Genomic DNA, 18287 nt, shown 5'->3' on the forward strand with positions numbered 1-18287 from the left:
GACCGGCGCGCAGGACCGCAGCCGCGGGCCCGCCGGGGTAATCCGCGGAGGAGACAGAAACGTGCCGAAGCAACCAAAAAAAGTAAAACAAACAAAAAACCCAGCATGTCGGCAGCAGAAACCGCCGCGCCGGGGCTGCGCGGCGCGCAGGGTTGGGGGAGTAGACCCCTCCTAAGCGGGTGTCTAGTGTCTGTGGCGGAGCCGGTACGTGTATTCCCGGCATTACTGGTGGGTCGGGAGCCGTCTGTCCCCCAGCCCTTTCCTCCTCCGGGGCAGTGCAGGTCGAAGCTTTTTGCTGCTTGCCAGGAGGAAGGAAAATACCTGTTAGGGTTTTAAGTCGCTCCTACTTCGCTAACAACTGATTTATTCTTGCCATTGCTGCCTTCCCCGTCTTAAATTTCACTATAAACACATTTCATTTGAGTACATCCTTTAAAATAACCAAGAAAATTCCCCCAAGTTTTCCTTTTAACCTTGCTCTCATGAAAGCATCATTATGTCTTGACTTTTTTTAGCCTCCTTTCACCTCTTGTTGACTGTCCTCCATTCAGAACAAATTTGTAACAGAACACAGAGCACTAAGAATCAGAAAAACAAAGTGTGCTAACACTAGAAGTATGGATAACAGCCTGGGTTTTTTTTGGGGGGCAGCCAGACCTGCTCTACAGAAATAACAGCACTTGAAAAGTTCAGTCAAATGCCAGCATTGATTGCTTATGTTCTGACATCATAATAAAAATATTCTACTTAATATACACACAAACAGTGGATGCAGTGAGAGGCAGCATATAGATACGTTATGCTTTGAAAGTAATTTGTTATGACCATCTTATCTTGAGTAAAATAGAGGGGTCTTATGGGGAAACGAATAAAAAACCACTCAGTTGACATCAGTGCACTTTCTGTGTGCCCATGTTTCAATCTTTTAGGTGAGAGTGAGGCATCCTGTCATCAGCATAAGTATTTGCTTTACTTGGCAAAGTAAAGTGCAAATAGTCATGACTAAAGCTAAAATGAAATCAGAAGGTCCCACTGGGATACTTGCACCATAACAGCTAGAAACAGCAGTCCCGGGTCAGAAGATCCCCACTATGGAAAATAATGTATAGAGCAAAATCCCAGTCCCTTCTCTAGTGAACTTTTCAACAGAATGAGACGACTGGTAGCCCGAGGGGGGTTTGCAGGAGAGTACAAGGAAACAAGCATAAGATGTTGCTATTAAAGAGGTTTTCTAGCCCTGAGAGCAAATCACAGTCTAGAACATGCATATTGATAAAAATCCTTTAGAAGCAAGCTTATTCTGTGCCACCTGTAAATTGGCACATGAAAAATCTGTAAGAAATCTTGCTCTGATAAAATTTGTTTTAAAGTAGGTGCTGGCAGAAGTTACCTCACAGGTGTTTTATCCACATATGAATGCTACAGTTCAAGACACAGAACTTTCAGGAACAGAGTAGGAGGACCATGTACAGAAAGCCTGACATCTTCTTTCTTTGGGATTTTTTGGCTTTGTACAATGAGTGCTGCATAATGGAAGCAAAGCCAAGAATATCTGAAAAGGAGCTGCAGAAGAATGTAACCATGTATTTTTCTTGTTTCATTGCAGTCTTCTGTTTCTAATTATAAGCCAGATGCTGAAGTGACTTCATTCAATAACTATTTTGATTTGATCCTGTCTACCACCCTAGTTTCAGACTCACAGTTCCTAAACTCCAGTCATCTATGTAATTCAAAAGCATTATTATAAAATATTAAATATGTCAATTTTTCCCCAGAAAAAGAACAAAAGCCTTCTTATAAAAAAAAGAAACAAATACAATTTCTTTTCTTTTTCAAGTAAAACCTGACTTTCAAAAAAGAGAAGAAAAAGGATTTTTATATGTCCCAAGCTTCCTTCATAAATATCTTTGTATAATTTTCTCTTTTATGAGCATATCAGTACAGTAAAAAGCAAACACTTTATATTTCAGGTATACAAGAAATCTTGTGGACAATGGAAATGGGAAGTTCAACTTGATGATATTGTGCTGGGGTGAAGGGCATGGCAGGTTCGTATCCAAAGACCATGGTTTTAGAAGACAGATATAAAGCTATTGTATCTTTCACTGTCATTCAAAAAGAGAATAATAATCAACCCTATGTGAGCTATCAGAAAGTGTCTGGAAACTAAGCAGTGCAGAGCTCCTACTTGTATAGCAGTCCTGAATATTGTCTATCTTTTGCAAGTCTGTACCTCATGGACATTTTTAGAGCATTCTTTTGAAAATGCTCTGCTTTTCTAAAAAATCTAATCTTCTCTTCTGTCAGAGGAAGCTTTTAGTCCCAGAGATGCAGTGGGTCCTGTGGGCAGGCACCCATACAACACTGGATTGCAAGAAGCAGGACTTGATGCAGTTTAAATGGTCTTTGTTCTCTCATGGTATTTCAAACTTGTCTCTGTGACAAGATGGGAAAAATACGTTTGGGCTGGGACTGCAGGTTGTGAGCAGAGAGCCCCTCTCCAGGAGTACTTGGCTTTCTTTAGGTTCATGTATCCCATTTCCTCCCTCAAAACAGACCATGCTGCTGATGTGGCCTCCTGAGTTGTGTACACAGACTGTATATGGGGTTCTGTAGTCCTACAGACATGAGGGCAGGATCTGTCCCTTGGAGGGTCTATCACAAAATGTTGGCTAAAACAAAATACAGAATAAGATTTTGACTGATTATTCTCGCATATAAATAGAAAACCTAAGGAGATGTTGGAGCAGTTTTTGATTTAACTGAATGTGCAATTGAACATTTACAGTATTCTATAGGGGAGTCCATGACATTATACTCAGAGGGATATAGGAAGCAATACCACTACCTCTTCTCCTTCCGAGCTATTCCCACAAAGCCTGTAATTTATGTCAAACTGTGTTTGAGTTGGATGAGCATTTGCTAGAGCTAGACTGAGACCACAAGTTGGTTTTGCTTCCTATGTGAGGAGGATCAGATTGTTCTCATAGCTTGTGGAAGGATCATGACAACGTGGCATTTGTGAACTGTTCTGTGCCTCAAGCAAGCTCTTTTCTCTTGACATCTCAGTTTGTAATTTTGTTATTATTATCTTGACATCTCAGTTTGAAATTTGTTTACTGAAAACAGTACAACTACCGTACAGTACAAGTACTGAAAACTTAGTACAGGTACTAATATTTTAACTGAAACTCATTTAACACTGTACTTCTGTGAGGGTCAAATTCCCCCTTCTCCCTCATCACTGATGAATGGAGAGCTCTCCCTTTGTCCTAATCCCATTGACTTCTCTAACAGTTAGTCCTCTAATTAAAAAACAAAACCAAACCCCCCAAAACTCAACTACATATCTACTCCATATATCTCCTAATGTAGCAATTAAAATATACTATGGATCAAGGAAACAGATCAAGCAAGCAAACAAATCATACCAGATACTGCTGGTTTGTTCATGTTTTGCCAAAAGAGTGAAATTAACAACTTACTGTAGCTGGTTGTACTTAGTGCTATCAGAGTAAGTACTGCATTTTTTTCTTCAACAAATGCCTGGATCCCCCATCAGTGAAGAGACCATGGAAATTAAGTAGAAGTTCCCCCATGTTTCAGGAGTGATCATGGTAGATCTGCAAGTATCAGCTATACTTGCAAATCTATACCAATCTCTGGCTGGGGTCACTGTGGAAAGAGTAATTTTGTTTCTTGGCCCACAAGAGTTTTTATGTTCTGAAGAATTTTTCTTTCTTCCTCGCTTCTCCAGACTTCCTTTGTATTTCACTGTGACAAAGTCATAGGTTGATCAATATCTGACTCTTTTCCAAGTCCTGCTGTATGTGAGCTTATTTTAATGCATTTCTAAAGTAGCAGTTTTAAGTAGGCATACCTTAGTCACTGTGAATGTTTTTTTCCTAAGGCTTTTGTGCATGACCCTCATGCAATGACACTTCTTTCTAGGGCTATGTCCAGATATAATATACTATGCCATCTGTCCTGTTTGCTGTACTGAAATTAAATATGTGTATCATACTGAGTTTGATTATTCTCTTTACATATATAGCAGCATCCATGATCACACTGACTCACACTGCTTTATGAAGATCCTCCAGGGAAATCTAAAGGAGACACTGTTTGAATGGCCTGAGAAAAAAGGGAATGGTGAAATGACTAAGAAATCAGAACGAGTTTTGAGGGAAAATCAGTGTGCCTACATTAATGGTAAGCTATTAAGCTTGTTTTGACAACTACACATCCATGAGTCTTATTCCTGACAGAGGAGTTCATCTGCTCTCTAGTCCCCTACCTTTAGCAATATAATACTGATGGATTTATGCACAGTTTAAGATCATGCCTCTAGATGCTGCACAACTTTCTTTGGTTCAGTAAAGCAGACAACAAAAAAATATGTCCTTTTAACTCAGTCTTAAGACATTGCAACAATTGTTTGATACTTAAATATGCTGGTTATCTCCTCTAGACCAAGCAGCCTTCAGCACCATATACTGAATATCTGAAATTGCTTGTAAGCATAGACCTTGAATAGTATGTTATGAGAAACAGGGGAACCAAAATTTAGGTAGCTTAATCACCTTCATGTTTTTTCAAGAAATAATCCTTATAGTCAGTCATGGAAATACTAGGTCAAAAATGTAAAAGCTGTCTATAGAATAAATTGATCAGCCAGGAGCAGAGGCTCTTATCCTCAGTGTTACTTCTTGTCCAAATTGACAAAAGACTGTAGTGCTGAAGTGCAGCGTCAGCAGAATTTAAATGCTCAGGTCTACCCAATTTACAAAAAAAATGCCTGACTCCACAGATACTGAGAGGTGACTAAGTCACCAGTAAGGCTCCCTAGATACCTAAATCCATGCCATTGCAGGTATCTGTAACTATCGCCACCTTCTGCCACACCGGAGGCCATCCTGGAATGGCCATCTGGGTGTAATATATTCTGATGCTTTGAAAGATATTGCACATCACACTGAACAGCAGTGAGTTCAACAGAACAAAAGCAAAGCATCAGAAAAGAGGGCCATCTGCCTTTTATGTGATGAGTTAAAAGCCAGAGCATGCAGCTTGTGGGGCTGTTGGTGGGAGCCTTATGTTGGATTCTGGACTAAGACAGGTAAGGGCATTGGGGAAGAAACACTAGTGCTCTAAAGCCTTTTGTTGAAGGTATGCCACATTAAGTGAAAACACAAAATGCATGGGACAGGAAATGAAAGGAGTTTGACACATCTGCTGATGCTCCCATGCCAGGGATGTGGGTTCTCAGACTCAGTCAGGTTTTCTTATCTATACAGTTCTTTTCCAATGCAACCACCCTGTGTGCATTTGAGCCAAAGCTTCCTTGGTTGTTTTAAACAAATTTGGTATCCAGTTCTCTGAGGCAGTTTGGATCTCTGCCATGTTTCATAACAAATGTTTTGGTTTAAAAGAAACAGGTAAAACAAGTAGAAGGAAAACACTGACAGTGTGTTGATTGCCCTAACTACTTCAATAGTGAGTGACCTTCACGTTTCTATTGTGTAGTTCTTGGTTGTTCTTGTACTTTATTCTTAAGGCTAGAACTCACTAAACAATGTTTATTCAAATCTCCATTAGAGGAGCACAGATTTAAGACTTTTTTTTCCCTCTACGTCCTCTGTTTAGATAAACTATTCTAATTACACTTTGGGCTTACACTTCAAATGTATCAGAGTTAAGAGTGTACTCATGATTCTCAAGGTATCATGCCTACATTGCACAACACAGTCCTAGGTATTATATAACATATTAATTCAAGTACAAAGGCCTGAGTTGTTTTTACAGCAGGGTTATAAATCTAAATTCAAGGTCTCTTTTAGGTAACTGAAAAATTCCACTGTAGTGTAGAATGGAAATTGTTTGTTTCATGGATGTAGTTCTTACATTTTTATGTAATATCTTGAATCTACTCCACCATTGGAGAAAGTACCATTACTTCATTACTAACCACACAACAGACAGTGCCTTGTTTTATTACGTGTTCAATTATGCTTACTATTCAGTTAAGAGCTGGAAGCATGCCAGTCACTACTTATTTGTCACCTTAGTCGAAAGACCAGACAAATGAAAAGGCTATTCTCCAAATGAATAAAATGGAAGGATTAATTAGGAAACAGATGCCTGCAGTAGAAGACAATTATATCTCTGTCCGTAAGTCCATGCCCCAAATACACGTAGCTGACTTGTGACTGATATCCTTGTTACCAGGCTAAGAATTAGCAATACAAAAACTTTTTCCCTGCAACGTGTCTTGCTGATTTTTAGAAACACAAAGCTTCCTGCTTCTGGAGCATCTGAAACAGCAGTATACTACTAGGAAATTAAATAACCTTGAAGTCCTTTGGGAATGGTAGCTAGAAAATTATTGACAGCGTGGCCTTCCTTAAATATCTCTGGATTTCTATTGGCCTTTATCCTGGAGCAGGTAATATAGAAGTTACATGAAGTGTGGAAAGCAATAATGTATTTTGAATTATCAGTGTATTTAGGAATCTGTGCTAGAGAACAGCAGTCAAAATCCCTGTACTGAGTTACTTTTTGCCCAAAAAAGCACGGGCATGCCTAACTGGCTTGCTCATGAGTTTCAGTTTAGAAAGCATTTTTACAGCCATCTGTGATCTTGATATATCTTCCCACTAACACAACTTCTTGTTTCATGCCCTTGCTGTTATAGACTCCATTGGCCTGCACCGTGTGGAGAACATAAGCCACACTGAATCTGCTGTTAGCCTGCATTTGTACAGCCCGCCCTTCGACAGCTGTAACACCTTTGATCAGAGGACTGGACACAAGCACAAAGTCAAAATGACTTTCTACAGCCAGTTTGGAGAAAGAACTGTCTGTGTAAGTATGAGATAACATGCTCTCTGCCTGGCCCCAGGCTTTGAGCCCCTGTGGGGCTGGGCATGAGGGGCTTCCCTCTTGCCTGCCCAGGGCAGAGCACCAGTGCCCCAGGACAAGCAGTATGTCCAGCAGCCCTGCCTTCTGCAGGGCATCTCTGCATAGAGACAGGACCAGGATAGAACCTGCTTCAAAATACTCCTCCATTTGTCAAATTGCACCTCCCTCATGTGGAGTTCCCTGCTTTGTAGCTTGACACCTCCTTATCAGGAGGAAATCAGTTCCAAGAAGAGTGGAGGATTAATGAGAATTTTGCTACTAACTAAGCGTCTTCAGGCAGCAAATGATGGTAAATGCAACCTAGTGAATGGAAAACTGTGAAGCAACTACACTGTTTTGGTGAACTTAAGTCATGTGTAACATTTCTTGCCTCAGCTGTTCTGCCAAAAAGCATCACATTTCAAGTCAGTTGTTTTAAACCTTGTAGTTTACTCTAAAGAATTCTTTAATAAATTTATTTGAATTCTTTAAAATTAAGACTTTGACACAGAAAGACTTGCTCTGAGAGTGAGAGTAGGCTGGCTGGCTGTTGTCTGCATTCTTGAGCAATGCCATGAAATTTTATTTGCATAGAAAAGCAATCTTAATATCAGCTTTGGGGGACTAATCTAGGACATCTGGGAGAGCTTAATAGGGTTCCTTTTAGTGCTCTTCCATGCATTGGGAATCATAACTACTTATATGGGGAGAAAAGACAGATTCTTGATGTTCAGCCACAGGGGTTCAAAGACTGTTCAGTTTTGTTAGATACAGAACACTTTCACTGAAGCCAGAAATTCAGTGCTCAGGAGTTTCCTGGAGTGAGCCCTTACTAAGATCCTGTTAAAGTTTTATATAATCAACGAGTACCATGTAAATTATTTCTTTGAAGCTTGTCACACTGCATGATTACAACTTTACCAGACAGCTGAACCACAAACTTTGACCTTCCTGAGTTTTAAAGGTCCTTGAGAAAGTAAACTCAAATTTATAATTCAGATTTTAAAGGGAAATTAACATGGAAAATATTGAACAAAATTCACACGAAATTTCAGTGTTTGCTTGCTTTCTTTTTAAGTGTTTCTTGAATATGAAGTATGTAAGATAGCAAGTGAGACTAGACATTTTGTCTTGGACTATTTTCCTACTCTTGATCTGTAACCGTCTGGCAATGTTACTACCTTTTGTGGGAAACTGGAGCTGGCTTACAGCAGAGAGGTAAATCTTAACCATTGGGTCTCTTTCATGAATTCCTGTAAATGGAATTCCAGTAAGGGAGAAAGTGGTAGCAAGTCTGGGCCCTCCAACTGCCTGAAATGACTTCACACTACAAAAACCTTCTGATCTCAGTGAGGGTGTCTGGAAAGCTGACTAGAAAATCAAGCTTTCTTCTGCTTGCCAGATCTCAAAAAGACATAGGAAGACAGACAGCTATAAGTTAAAAATACCAAGAGAGTAATGTAAAATATACTTGCATATCTTTTATGAGTGAGAAGATCTGTCTAGCTAAAGCACATTCAGTGCTTCCTCTTTGTTTTAAATTTTTCTGCAGGTAAAACACACAGGTAAATCCCTAGTGGCTCCTGGTTATGATAAAGTTCTAATTAACTAACTCCACTAAATACATAACAAGTTATATAACTTGAAATAGTATAGCCTTAAAATAGTATACAGTATGTCCAAGGACTTGCCTGTGGAAGTAACTGTTTACGCACATGAGGTACAAACCATGAGAATACTGATGTGAAATTTCACCAAGGGAAAACTGATTTTGTCTTGGGTGTCACAGCACATCAGTTCCTGCTGCCAAGAATTTTGCTGGGAGAGGTGGTTTCTCTTTGCAGCTTGCCTTCCAAGCTGTACATTCAAGCAGTTTTTGTCAAAACAAAGTAGAGCAGAGTATCAGGGAGAGAAGATAGCTTGATTTTGTCAGGTGCATGGTGTCCTCTATAAAACTAGAAAGGAGTACTGAAAATAAATGCACTAAGTATTTTAAGGCTCTGAGTTATTCGGGGGATAAAGGTGCATGCTGAGAACATGAAGTCGGTGGTGACTGTCTCTTTCCTTAAAACAGCAATCTCTCCTCTTTCCTTTTAGGCAACAGCAGTGCCACAGGAGAACAACTGAGAAGCACCAGCACGTGTTTGCGTAAGACCTACTGAATGTTTAACCAGGGACAGAAGACTTGCATGTCTAAGGCCGACAGCCAGCTATATTTCTACACTTTGTACATAGGAGTATACTAGGGCAGCTTCCAGGCTACCCGCAGTTCTCCTGAGCGAATGCTGATTATGGGACATTAAGCTAACTAGTGCCATAAACTACTTCAGAGGTTAGATGCCTTTTCTTAGGCTCCTGTCAGAATTAAGTAGTTTGTTTTCTGATTCTAGCCTCCTTTTAATTCCACTTCTAATACCACTCTGACAATTCAGAAATAAGGTTTTTAAACATCATCTGACACTACTTAATAGTCCTGTGTGTATGTATGCTCTCCATGTAATTAGTAACTACTATAAACTTCTAAGCTTCCAGTCACTTGTACCTATGGGTAGTACACTAGATACAGCTAGCAGCAGCTTTTGTTTGTTTGTTTGTTTTAATTAAGACTTTTAGGTTTTAATGCTCTAGACCATTTTGATAGTTTCATGCATTTTTTACTTCTTGTTTTTTACAATTTCATTTGTCAGATCTTGTGTTAAATAGGAGCAGTGCAATGCTTCATGCACAATGATTTTCAAAACTGATTGGGCAGAGATTTGGGTTTTTAATAAGACTAATCATACTTAATTCAGCTAATGTCCAGTTTCCAAAGTATTCTGTATACCTACTGAAGAAGGTAACTGAAATAAAACTGGATTTGTGCACATTTCAAAGTTTTCAGCCTTTTTCTCATGGTAACTAAAATACTCATCACACTTTACTAAAACATTCCTCATGAACACCAAAGTCTTTTCCAAGCAGTACACTATTAGGAAAGGCTTTAAAAAGCTGAAAGTATTTCAAACATGCGAAGAATCCTGATCCAAATTAAGTTGGTGGGAGTTCTGCCACTGAGTTCACTGGTGCTTAGTTTTATCCTCCAGATTTAGTTACAAGGAAAGAAACATCTTGGAAAAAGTTAACTCTAATTAAACTTATCAGAATTTTCCCATTCATTTAATGCAGCTAATAACGTAACTGTGTAGCAAGTCCCCTAGTCTCGTACTGACTGCCGGTTAACTCAGGCACCAGTTTAAGTTTTAACAGTATCCTCCTTAGATGAGTCCCATATTTCCCTCCATATTGACAAGCCCAGAAAATATTTATTTTATGAGACCCTCTTTCCCAGGAGGCTCTATTAAATTTCAAAAAAATGTTTAAGCAGTTTTAAAATGAACCTATGCCCTTAGGAGGCAATCACTCCTTGAAGGCAAGTGGGAAAGCAGTAGGTGCTTTGCAAGAGTCTTTTCAGTCTTTTTTTTTTTTTTTTTTTTTTTTTTTTTTTTTTTTTTTTTTTTTTTCAGGGGAGGAGGAAGAAAAGGGGCATGTAAGAAGAAGAAAAAGCAGGCCTAAAGACAAAAGAACAGGGATAAGAATCAGTAGTAATTGGGGACTGTCTGCATGAAGTGGACCTGGAGGCTGTGCCAAAGAGGGGTCAAGGGAATGTGCAGCCCAAAACTGAAAGAAGGATTAGGAACAATGACACTGCAGGCAAAAAGAATCCCCAGTGCTTTTCCTGGGCTCCAGCATACCTCAGTGTTTAGCATGTTTCTTTCTCATTCACTGTGAACCAATTCCTGAAAAATCTTGTCAAGCCAGATGTTGGGCTTGAGCTTCTTCATTTGTCATGGATCAAGTTATGAGAGTGGCACAGAACCAGAGCTGAGCTGAGGCTGGCAGTCCAGGTAGCTCAGGACTGTCTAGTTTGGTTTTGAGTATCTCCAAGGATGGAGGCATCACAGCCTCTCTGGGAAAACTCTTCCAGTGTTTGACCACCTTCACAGTAGAAAAGCCTTGCTTTTAGACAAAATGTCTTGCATTTCAGTTTGCATCCATTGCTTCTTGTCTTCCTCACCATTCCCACAGGAAATGAACAGTTTCACTTAACTTCAAATATAGCATATTCATTCTGATTTTGCTTACTAGGTAAAATTAAAGGACAAACCCAATAGCTTGTAGATCACTGATTTAGTTGGGTCAAGGGAACTGAAAAGATCAGAGAGACAGCCAAGAAGCACAGCAGCAATGACAGCAGCTAGCTGTACCAAGATCCATTGATACAGAAACTTAGGCAGTACTTCAGCTAGCCACACACGTGCCTAGCAAGGGAGGCAGGGAAAATATAAGCAGAAAAGTTAATAACTATCTACCCAAGTTGTCCTCAAAACTGTTTAGCCACAGTAAATGTGACATCATACACTGCAATGAATAATACAGTAATTTCAGTGTTTCAGACATAGGTGCTTACCAGGTACTTATTCCTGCCATACCAGAAATATAAGGGAGTAATCTGTCCAACATAAAGGGCACAAATACAGGAAACCTCTAGAGAAATGATTAATTGGGTCCAGAGTCCTTAGAATGCCAAAGCCGGCACTTTGCTACTTGCTAAGCACTAGCTATGCATCTTGTGCTCTGTACAGCACAAGCATAAAGCTGATAAGTACCAAAAGTAATATTTAATCAATAAATATCAAGCAATATAATGAGAAATAGACTCACCTTTTCCCCTACACAAATAAGTTCACATAACCTATGTTGGTTTAAAACACAGAAACAGTAAGAACAAAATCGTTTTTGCACATTGTTATGGCTGAACAGGCAAAGTATTAAACCTTCTGGCACATGAAAGTACTCAAGCTTTGGAGTAGTGCTAAATAGCCAGCTGATGAGTTAGCAATATGCTGTAGGCTGACAACTAGCTTTCAGTGGGCAATGAACAGATGTTTAGTGTTTCATATTCTTTCATCTGGGAAGATGCTATTGAGCAGTGTCACTGTAAACTGAAGAGAGTTTTTCACATGTGTTTCGGTTTAAATCCTTAAGTGGTAAAAGATACTGCCCTAAATCACTAATACTACTAAATCATTCAGGTTGGCAACAGCAGGAAGAACTCAGCCTAACTATGATTTGGTGTATTAACTAAGATTTCAGTGAAGGAGCTTCAACAGAAAGACATAGGGATGCAAAGTAACATCAGGAGTGGAACAAACAGCAATATCTACATGAATTCAGCAAATTGCAAGGGTTTGGTGGTTTTGTTTTTGTTTTGGAGAGTCATTATTAGAGACTTCGCAGTAGGAGAAGTTGTTTATCAAAGACATGTTTTACATGGGAAGGCTAGTAGCAAAGAGTCCCTGGGAAGGCATATGCCATATGCAAGGGAAAAGCTGACAAGAGGGACTCTTCTGGGAATGAAAATGCTATCTCTGTCTGTGTAACTATGGTTGATGAGAACTAGATTAACAGAAATACAGGACATGTGGGAGTTTTCTTTCTGGGAGTTTTCCCCTATGTATAACCAGCACGTGAGCAGCTCTTTTTCTTCCCATGATGAGAGGTATGGGAGCTCTGAAACCTCTAACAGGAATTGTTGCTCAGAGAGGGTCCCTTGCTGCATAAACAGTTTCTTAATGTTCTTGTGGATAATTGAGCCTAGAGTTTCTTTGCCTAGAGTTACTTCCTGTCTAACTCACTACAAAATCTTAGCATACGTAAATTTGTTATTTAAGCCTGGGTGACAGTCTCTTGATGTTTGAGCATTATTCCTCTTCATCCATTGTTGATGTATAGAGGAACAGAGCAGAATCAAAGTCCGCTCTATATGTAACCCTGATTCCATTACAAAGTTTTTTCTCTAAACCATAGAGATACAATATGTGTTATTCATTACCTAATCTTTATAGTTATTTTTTCACACTCCTCTCATGGCCAAGAGAAAGCTGTGTAGCCTTCCCAAGGTTAAAAGAGGTGACCTGTCTATGACTCTGTTTGCAGAGACAAGTAGAACAACGTGAAGTTCAGTACTTTTCAACCATACTACGTATTCTGCTCTTTCCAGTTTAGCTTATGAAAGACTTTGCTGTCCTTAAATGTCAGAGAGTCTTATGTTCCAGTCATGGACAGTAGCTCTAGCCTCTCCAGCTGGTAAAGGAAGAAAAACCAACAGTTGTGCAGGCCTTCACGACTAGTTCTGGCCCTTGTAGCTCATGTTAAGCTTTATTCAATAATTAGATCTCAAATCTTTGAATCCCATGGGTACTTTACGCTACACTACACTACAGACAAATGCTTCTAACTTAATGGATTGTTCCTGCATGCTAAATAAGAAAAGTTTTGACTTTTTTAACAAATAATGAAACACCTTTTCCAGATCTATTTTCTCTTTGTTTTACTCTCCAATTCACTAAAAATCATTGGTATAGACAGATGAGTACATTATTTTCTCATAAAGCCTAACTTCTTGACAGCTGAGGTGTGCCTCCTTCCTGTTTTATTGTAGATTCAGAGGAACACTTAATGTGAAAATGGACTCTATTTGCACTTCAGTTCCCAGTAGGAAAAAAAATTCTTTTCTGAACCACAAAGATGAAGTGTATATGCTGTTCACTGGCTCATGTTTTGATTTATTTTTCATGACCATCCTGCTCTTGATTTTAGATTTATATTATTTCAGGGCCCTGTGTTCTCCTTGATCTAGTTTAGCTAACTGGCTGACCTATGACCAGTTGTGGTGAAGAACATTTTAAAACATGATGATTAAATGTGAATGAATATATTTCTTAGGGGATGAAACCTCATTAGCCTGCTTCCTTAATTCATAATTAGAGAAGCAACATAAGAGGATTGTGTGGCACATGCTACTCTGATCTGGCCAGTTTCTCTGAGAACCACATGAATCACAAAGCCATGAGCATAACATGTTCCATGACCAGAAAGCAAAACTGCCCTAGAAGACAGCTACGTCCCACTCTCTGCTGCTACTCAGTATTTAGATTCAGACCCTCCGTATCTCTGTTTTTTTTTTTTCATTTTTGCTTGCTTTTTAAATCACTCTTTGAATGCAAAGCGTTTGATTTTCTTGTCTAAAAGAAAGTATAGTCTTGTCTTGACTATTTCAGGAAGCTCTGAGAACAGCAGCCAGAAAAATGAACCGCCTCTTCTCTCCCTAGCTGAAAAAGATGCCCCTGAAACACATCACCTGTTTGCAGTAAGCACTCTGATTAAATAAGCATGCTGAAAAATACTTTTTCCCTTGTTTCTATCTGCAGGCAAATACAAAGCTTTGCCCTTAAGAGAACTGCAAAACAGCTGTGTGAGTGCTTGGCGCTAGGTGCAGAGACCTGTTGATCACTCACTTAAAGGGTGGCCCTGAAAGTGCATGTCCTCAGCATAAGGACAGGCAATCCTGAGGAGCCAGAATAGCTCTGGAGATTAGAGAACTACTCTGTAAATGCTGAGGGTCTCTTGCTACTGCAAAGACCAAGTTCACCTGAGGTTTGGTTACATATGATTACAGAAACCAAGGTTTGAACATTTCACTGAAAAACCTGCTGGGAAGCACTCAGGCCTGTGGCATATGGCTATTCCTCTGTCAAAACTAGGCCTCTGAATGGGCCTGGGATAGCTGATATGAGAATATTGACCGAGCATATTCACAGGGAAGAAAACAGCATTTGTAAAAGCCTGCTTCAAAGAAAATGTGCAAAATAGCCCTGTAAACTCAGAGGCTGGATGAAGCCTTATCACCTTTTTGGGATAGATCTTTACTCAATATAGGTTGGAATAGCAATGCTGTCATCAACCAATTTATGTTTCACATTGGTTGAAACAATGCATCCTATTTTAAGACTTTACTGAGACTCTTCATTTTGGTTACGTTTATTACCTGAGACTTCAAACAGTGGCCCTGCCTGAACATAGTTCTTATGAGTGAAAATGTATTCCCTCACTGCTGGAGAAAAGCTTTAACATCCAATGTTTCATGTTGGCCAGGAGTATTCAGAATTAGAGTCTCTGGGCAAAAGGCAAGTGTGAGAGGAAAAGCCTCTTCCTACATCATTGCATCAATTAAAACAAATAGCACGCCTCTCTGGTTTTGCATTTTACTTTACTGCTTCATTGCAACATAAACCCAGATTAAGGAGGTCCCTTCATTTGTTATACCTACTTTGGGGTTCTTATATCTTGGAAAAATAAAATCCTTGGGTTAAGGTTTATGGTCTGGATTCTGGTTCCTGCCCTGCTGGCACAAAACACTTGAAAAAAACATCTTAAGTCATCTGCAGACTCCCCAAACTTAGAATTTTTGTTAACACAGTAGTTAGGACATTTTGCAGAGCAGTGCAATATTCCAATTGTAAACTTTTTCAAACCAGGCAGGAAAAGTACTCAGGGTTCTCAAAGAAAATAATTGCATAAGGTATAAGAGTTCAAATTTTGCTGCCTTCTTAGATGCAATATGATACCACTAGTGTCATTCCTCCATGGATCATGGAAGTATGTTATAGGTATTACAGAATTAGACTCTGATACAGCAAATAAGCTAAATTATGTCTAAGTAACTTGTATAGCCTCAACTGATGCAGCATCTGTGTTTCTAAAAATATTTATCCCTACTGTATCAAGCCTGTGACAGGTGAATAATAGTAAATTCTTTAATAATAAGGAAATTGAGGCACAGTGAAAATGGTCACCTTCTGTCAGACAGAAAAGATAGCTCTACAAAAGTGATGCAAACCCCATGCTAGTTTCCAATCCATTTAGTTAGTCTGTATTTCTGTTGCTGCCTAAAAATATATCATCTTCCATGAAGAGCTAAAATATAAGAAGAATAGATGTTCTTATAGAGCATCTATAATTCAGTTACCTTGCACTTCTATTGTAAGGCTAAAAAGCTGAACTAAGATGTAGAAATATCAAGTGCTCCTTTACAGGGAAAGACCACTCCCAAAGGAAATAACACCAGATATTTTATAGTAGTCTTTGAGTCTGAAGTCACAATCATAACACTCAGTAAAGGCATCTTTCATAATCAGAAAGTCCCAAATACTTGTGCAGGTCTTTTCCACAGACCTGAAAGTGATTAAAACCAAATGGAAAATTCTTTCCATAGACTCATACTAAAATAAAGGTGGGGCTTTGCAAACCAGTTAGTTCTAAACAAAACAGGACCCAAATATTGACTTGCCTTTGGAATTCCCTTATTTGCACCTGTGGAGCAGCTAGTAAGTAAACGAGTGACTCATGGAGTCACTGCAACATTAAATGCTTACCTTAATTATAAGTGATTTTTTAAAAACAGTTGCTTCTCTCTATAATTTGAATAGCTGTATGGGATATCTCACTGTTACCTGAAAAATCACAAAGTGATTGCAAATGACTGCATGTTCACAGAGCCACTTGTTTGGGCTTGCAACCTCTGTTGAGTTACCTATACCACATGGCAGAGAGATTCCAAAGCCCAGGCTTTGACATGGGCTGCAGAGTCCCTGAGATTAACTGTGTGAAGACATTTGTACAGTTCAGTGAGGAACAAACAGGACCAAAACTCAAACAATGATTTAAAATGGACAGGCCAAACAGTTGCTACCTCCTCACAGCAGGCTCCAGCTGCTTCTGAACCACCACAGTCTGCAGCTGTGTATATTAAGACACAAAACTGGTGTCAGATTTGTTACATATGGAGCACTAAATCATCAGAGTTCATGAAGAGCTACACATACTTTCAGCTGTCCTTGGCACAAGGTGGAAAGGAAAGTGTGGTGGTCAGGTCACATTCAATAAACAGTGAAAGAGCAACCACCTCAACTATCATCTACCTCCTTCACACTTAGGATGGGAAGAAAGAAAACCTTTTGGTGTTGTACCAGGTCTACTCACTGACATGAAACTTGGAACTACTAGCAGTTGCTTCAAACCTCTACACAGACACTCTAACCTTGTTAAAGAAATACAGTGTCCTGAAGCAGCTTCAGTTTGCTCTTTCTCATGGCTCTAATGAAAAGCAGCATCACATTAAGTTAGCACACAGATATACCTACATACTACCCCACAGTCTGGGTTCACGGAAGTGAGTACAAGTTCAAATAAGCAGAATTTAAATAGCTGTGCATGCGTGTGCTGGGATAGAGTTAACTTTCTCCATAGTATCTAGTATGGGGCTATGGTTTGCATTTGTGCTGGAAACAGTGTTGATAACAGAGGAATGTTAAGTTACTACTGAGCAGTGCTGACACAGTCTCAGGGCCTTTTCTTCTCCTCATACTGCTCCACCAGCAAGAAGAATGGGGCTGCGCCAGAAGTTGGGAGAGGGCACACCCAGGACATCTGACCTGAATTGACCAAAAGGATATTCCATACCACATGGTGTCATGCTTAGCAATGAAAGAAGAGGGAAAGAGGGACATTTGGAGTGATGGTGTTTGTCTTCCCAAGTCCCATTCTGCATGATGGAGCCCAGCTTTCCTGAACATGTTTGAATACCTGTCTGCCAATGGGAAGTGGTGAATGAATTCCTTGGTTTGCTTTGTATGGACACAAGGCTTTTGCTTTACCTATTAAACTCTCTTGATCTCAGCCCACAAGTTTTCTCACTTTTACCCTTCCGATTCTCTCCCCCATCCCACTGAGGGGGAATGATCGAGTGGCTGTGTGGGGCTTAGTTGCCAGCTGGGGTTAAACTACAACAGTACATTTTAGCACCCAACGTGGAGCTTGAAGGGTTTGAGATAAGGACAGATTTGACTGGAATGTGCTAGATCAAATTTATAACTCTTATTGCTGTGTAGCTCTTAATTGACAGGCTCCTGTTCTTGTCATGGGTTTGCTTGCCTTACTGTATAACGAGTCTAGTACTTGTTAGTGTAATGCTTATTGCTTTACTCTGCTGTGCCTTGGAACATTTTGATAACAGCAATGGCCATGTGTCTGGGATGGCAGATGGCCAGGGGATAACTGCTGCTTCTGTGCTGCTGTACTGAACAAGCTGGAACTCCAGTGGGAAATCGAGTCAAAGTGTCTGTGACCTGCAGATGACTCTCCATGGGAGCAGAACACTCTGATGTGTCTGTGGCCGTGAATAAGTCCACATCAGAGCAGGTACACCTCGAAGCATCTGTGGCCACAGTTATGCCTGTGCTGCAGCAGGTACACCTCTGAAGGGATTGTGGCCCAAGGATAAGTCCATGTTGAAGAAGAAACACCTCAAAGTATCTGTGGCTGTAGATAAGTCCGTGCTGCAGCAGGTACACCTTGAAGCATCAGTGGCTGTGAATGAGGTCATGCTGGAGCATCTCAAAGCATGTGGCCATGGATAAGCTCATGACAGAGCAGGTACAGCCCTAGAGGGACTGCAACCATGGGTCATGTTGGAGGAGGTTTACTTCAGAAGGCATTGTGGCCCATGG

The 18287-nt window shown here is 39.9% G+C and overlaps 1 protein-coding gene across 1 annotated transcript; it reads left to right on the forward strand.

Annotated features, from left to right (window-relative positions):
• Positions 1–1970: 1970 nt before the first annotated feature.
• CDO1 (cysteine dioxygenase type 1) lies at positions 1971–9769 on the forward strand. The gene is made up of 4 exons (XM_026865998.1): positions 1971–2048; positions 4055–4212; positions 6695–6864; positions 8998–9769. The coding sequence occupies exons 1-4, from the start codon at positions 2017–2019 to the stop codon at positions 9025–9027; spliced, it is 390 nt and encodes a 129-aa protein (XP_026721799.1). The 5' UTR covers positions 1971–2016; the 3' UTR covers positions 9028–9769.
• The last annotated feature ends 8518 nt before the right edge of the window (positions 9770–18287 follow it).

The sequence above is a fragment of the Athene cunicularia genome, assembly GCF_003259725.1.
Source record: "Athene cunicularia isolate RWA chromosome Z unlocalized genomic scaffold, athCun1 chrZ_part1, whole genome shotgun sequence".
NCBI lineage: Eukaryota > Metazoa > Chordata > Aves > Strigiformes > Strigidae > Athene > Athene cunicularia.